Source organism: Gossypium hirsutum, chromosome D03, assembly GCF_007990345.1.
Source record: "Gossypium hirsutum isolate 1008001.06 chromosome D03, Gossypium_hirsutum_v2.1, whole genome shotgun sequence".
NCBI lineage: Eukaryota > Viridiplantae > Streptophyta > Magnoliopsida > Malvales > Malvaceae > Gossypium > Gossypium hirsutum.
In genome coordinates, this window is record NC_053439.1 from 48150848 (window position 1) to 48155559 (window position 4712).

Below are 4712 nucleotides of genomic sequence, written 5' to 3' on the forward strand. Positions count from 1 at the left end.
ACTTAATAATTAAATGAATTGTTTCAAGAATAAATATTGTAGTTGATATGCTAGAACTTAAAATCTCAAAATAAAAAAAATTGCTTAATAACTGTAATTTTGGTTCTTTCAAACTGATTTAAAGCCGACCCAAGTACTTGTCAATTTTGCTTTTTTCTTTTCTTTTTAAATATATGTGTGTCATTTTTGTGGTTATTTGTTAAGCTGTAATTGTTTTTTGGCTTGTTTAGAAAAGGTTAAATACACAAATTTCATTCTTTTTTTTAAGGAATTTCATTTCTTCTTTTATATATATATATATATATAGCTTAATTCGATATCAGTGAAATTATTTAAACTTTATTTTTCTTAAGAAGTAACTAATATTAATATAAATTTATTATTTTTATATAAAATATTTATGTGGTATTTAAATAAAATCCTTTCAACCAAAAAGAAATTAGAATCTGAAAAGGTTGGCTTTTTTCATTGCCCTGTTTATATTTTATTCATTTAGTTTCCCCTATTGATTTATTATTTATGAACATGAAACAAACAATAAAAAATTCTAGGAATCTGTCAATGTCTAAGGTTGTCACCCAGTTCAAACCAGCTTGTGCCTTGTGAGATTTCTGCAGTCTTATCTGTAATTTTTTTAAACTGCAATGGGAACTGTGTCAAATTCCCACTGAGGTGCATAAAATATTTCCTTTTTTTGTTTTTGGTTCACTTAGTGGGGCTCCTCTCACCTGTATTTCTCTCTCTCTCTCTCTCCCTCTCTTGGAGTTCATCTTCAAAGTTCCAAGGTTCCATCTTTTCATTTCGATTCAGTTCTCGTAATTGATTTTTGATTTCTGTTATGCTTTGGCATTGATCTTTAGTTGTTTCCATAAGAACCCTGGATCTTCAGCTCCTATTAAGTACGAAAAAGATCCAACCTTTATTGTTCAGCTAGTAGTTTTGAAAAGATGGGTTGTAAAGTATTTGGGTTTCTTTTCTGGGTTTCTTCAATCTTGTGTTTGCCATTGTTTGCTAGAGGGTTTACACCTGCAGACAATTACCTCATTGATTGTGGATCACTTACTAATACCACATTGGGTGATCGAGTTTTCATGGCTGATAACTTGGCCTCAAAGCTCCTTTCAGCATCAGGGAATATTGTTGGGAACACTTCTAAAGCTGTCACCTCCTCTGATGATTCTCCACTCTATCAAACGGTAAGGATCTTTACTGGTGTTTCTAAGTACACATTTCCAATTAGTCAACGAGGAAGACACTGGATTCGCCTTTATTTCTATCCATTTGTTCATGCTAGTTATAATATGAGTATGGCAAAATTCGATGTTTCCACTGAAAACCATGTTCTTCTTAGTAGCTTTAGTGTTCAATCTCTTGTTGTCAAAGAATTCTCTGTTAATGTAACCACCAATAGCCTTGCCATCACGTTCAGTCCTTCAGAGAATTCATTTGCTTTTATAAATGCCCTGGAAGTTGTTTCAGTCCCTGATCAGCTCATCCCAGACTCCGCCGGCTTGGTTGAATCTTCGACCGGATTCCAAGGTCTAACGTGGCAGGCACTCGAGACGGTTGCTAGGGTGAATATGGGGGGACCTACCGTCTCCTCCGAGAACGATACTCTTTCGCGAACATGGGTGCCTGATCAGCCTTTTCTTTTAGGAAAAAACCTTGCCACAAGTGTGTCAAAAATTAAAGCTGTCAAGTATGTTGATGGTGGTTCAACCCGAGAGATTGCTCCGAATACCATCTATGGTACCTGCACCAGGATGAACTCCATGAATGATTCCAATAGCAACTTCAATGTGACATGGGAATTCAATGTGGATCCTGGATTTCAGTACCTTGTTCGGTTTCACTTTTGCGATATTGTCAGCGAAGCTCTTAACCTGTTGTATTTCAATGTTTTTATCGACTCCTCAGTAATCGAGCGTGATTTTGATCTGAGTACGTACTTGGTTAACGTTTTGGCTGCTGCATACTATAAGGATTATGTCACAGGGCCAACTACTAGCAATAAGATTCGTGTAAGCATCGGCCCTTCTAATATACATGGCACTTACCCAGATGCCATACTTAATGGGCTGGAAATCATGAAAATGAACAACTCTGATGGCAGCCTTTCTGGCTTGGGAACAGTCAACACTTCTAGTTCGAGTTCAAAGAAGAGAGTCGGTGCTATTGTTGGTGTGACCGCTGGGGTGGCTTGTGGAGTTTTGTTGGCTGGAGTTCTCTTTATGTATTGTAGGAAACAAAGACAATTATCACGTCAGAGGCTATCAAGGACATGGATACCTTTCTCCATTAATGGAGGGACTTCCCACACTATGGGGAGCAAATACTCCAAAGGAACGACTATCAGTCTCATTTCTAATACGAACTATCATGTTCCATTTCTGGCTGTTCAAGAAGCCACTAACAACTTTGATGAAAGTTGGGTTATTGGGATTGGAGGATTCGGTAAGGTGTACAAGGGAGAACTGAATGATGGTACAAAAGTTGCTGTTAAAAGGGGGAATCCACAATCTCAACAAGGACTTGCTGAGTTCCAGACTGAAATCGAGATGCTATCCCAGTTCCGTCACCGACATCTTGTTTCCTTGATAGGTTATTGTGATGAGAAGAACGAGATGATCTTGATTTACGAATATATGGAGAATGGGACACTCAAGAGTCATCTCTACGGTTCAGGCCATCCAAGTTTAAGTTGGAAACAAAGGCTTGAAATATGCATTGGAGCAGCCAGAGGACTCCATTACCTTCACACGGGCTATGCAAAAGCAGTTATTCATCGTGATGTGAAGTCGGCAAATATCTTACTTGACGAGAATCTCATGGCCAAAGTTGCTGATTTTGGACTGTCAAAGACAGGTCCTGAACTTGATCAGACCCATGTCAGCACGGCAGTTAAAGGAAGTTTTGGGTACCTTGACCCTGAGTATTTCAGAAGACAACAACTGACAGAGAAATCTGATGTGTATTCATTTGGCGTGGTCTTGTTTGAAGTTCTTTGTGCAAGACCAGTGATCGATCCCACTCTTCCAAGGGAAATGGTAAATCTAGCTGAATGGGCAATGAAATGGCAGAAGAAAGGACAGCTGGAGCAAATAATTGATTCTAGTCTCAAAGGAAACATCAGGCCTAATTCTCTAAGGAAGTTTGGAGAAACTGCCGAGAAATGTTTAGCTGATTTTGGTGTCGACAGGCCCTCCATGGGAGATGTTTTATGGAACCTGGAGTATGCTCTTCAACTTCAGGAGGCCGTTGTTCAAGGCGATCCCGAAGAAAACAGTACAAACATGATTGGTGAGCTTTCTCCACAAATTAACAATTTCAGTCAGCTTGATCCCACTGGTTCAGCAAAATTTGAGGTGTCAAGTGTGGATGACCTCTCCGGTGTTTCAATGAGTAAAGTGTTCTCACAGCTGGTGAAGTCTGAAGGAAGGTGATTTCGATGAGGCCGAAAATCCAATGAATTAAGTTTCTCTTTTGACAATGCATACACTGTTTTATCTGATCCATTACAGCTTTCCACATTTGAGTAGAAAACCGTTTTCTTCTCTTTTCTTTATTTTGGTTAAAAAGGTGGGATTGTTTAAATTCCTTTGGTTTTTTCATTAGTAATGGCAGTATGTCATCTTGTCATCTTATACCATAATGTGATTTGTCTGGTTAGTCATCACTCATCAGACTAACAACTGCTCAAAATCATCTGTGTTCTAAAATGTTGTGAGGCCTTTCATGTACAGCAAGCTTCTGGGGTTCCTACTGAGCTTTAGGAAGATAAATGTGTGATATTTAATGACTTTTGCATGCAGAAAAAGTTTAACTTTTTCATTTATTAAACATTTTTTTTTGTCTCATTAAAAGGCAATATGGTCCAATCAATTATATTTTTATCATGCATGATTAACAACTAACTAAATTATGACAAAAAAAGGTTTGAATATCAAATATAAGTTTTAGGTAGGATTGAGAAGCAAGCAATGGAAACTTTATTTACTTCTTTCATTTTTAGCTTTGTTGAAAGTAGTTTCCTGGTTTTGGTACATGGGCAAAGCCAAAAACTAGAGTGTTGTCAAATCATAGCCTTGCTTTTGAAACTTGGTGAAAATTGCATACTTTTGTTGCAAGGAACTCAAGTACTCTGAGACCTACTCATGCAAAGGTGATAAGATTTCTCATATGGAAAGAATGAAAATCATAATCATATAAGAACACATAAGCAACATTATTAGAACAGATTGCACTAACAGGCACAGATGATGATGGAGCATGAATGCACATGCACCAAATTTGGCACTAATTTTCTTGGATCTAGCCCAGCCTTGGAACTGTTGTAGGCTGGAAATGGGCAAAAGTCATTATGAAAGCCAGCCTGAAACAAGGGTTCCATGATTCAGCAGGCAGGGTTTCCCTAGTTTCATGTTTATCTTTATTCTCCATTTATATAGAAGACAAAGAAAATACCAGTGTAAGAATCCTTTTCAGTATCTGACTGTCTGATCTGCGATATGTGTTGAACATAGGTGCCTGTACTCGAAAAAAAAAAAGAGTCGGAGGAACATAGGTTATCTCTACTTTATTTAGAAACATTCACAGATTGTTTATATTTCATTACCTCATATGCCACCTTCTCTGCTGTTTTTTTTGGTCCCACATCCCCATCAATACTATCCATTCATTGTCATTCTTGATTTTAATATATATTAGATATA

General features: G+C 37.5%; 1 protein-coding gene across 1 annotated transcript; it reads left to right on the forward strand.

The window, feature by feature from the left end:
• The first annotated feature begins 481 nt into the window (after positions 1-481).
• On the forward strand, positions 482-3857 carry LOC107950296 (receptor-like protein kinase HERK 1). The gene has a single exon (XM_016885108.2). The coding sequence runs from the start codon at positions 948-950 to the stop codon at positions 3441-3443; it is 2496 nt and encodes an 831-aa protein (XP_016740597.2). The 5' UTR covers positions 482-947; the 3' UTR covers positions 3444-3857.
• The last annotated feature ends 855 nt before the right edge of the window (positions 3858-4712 follow it).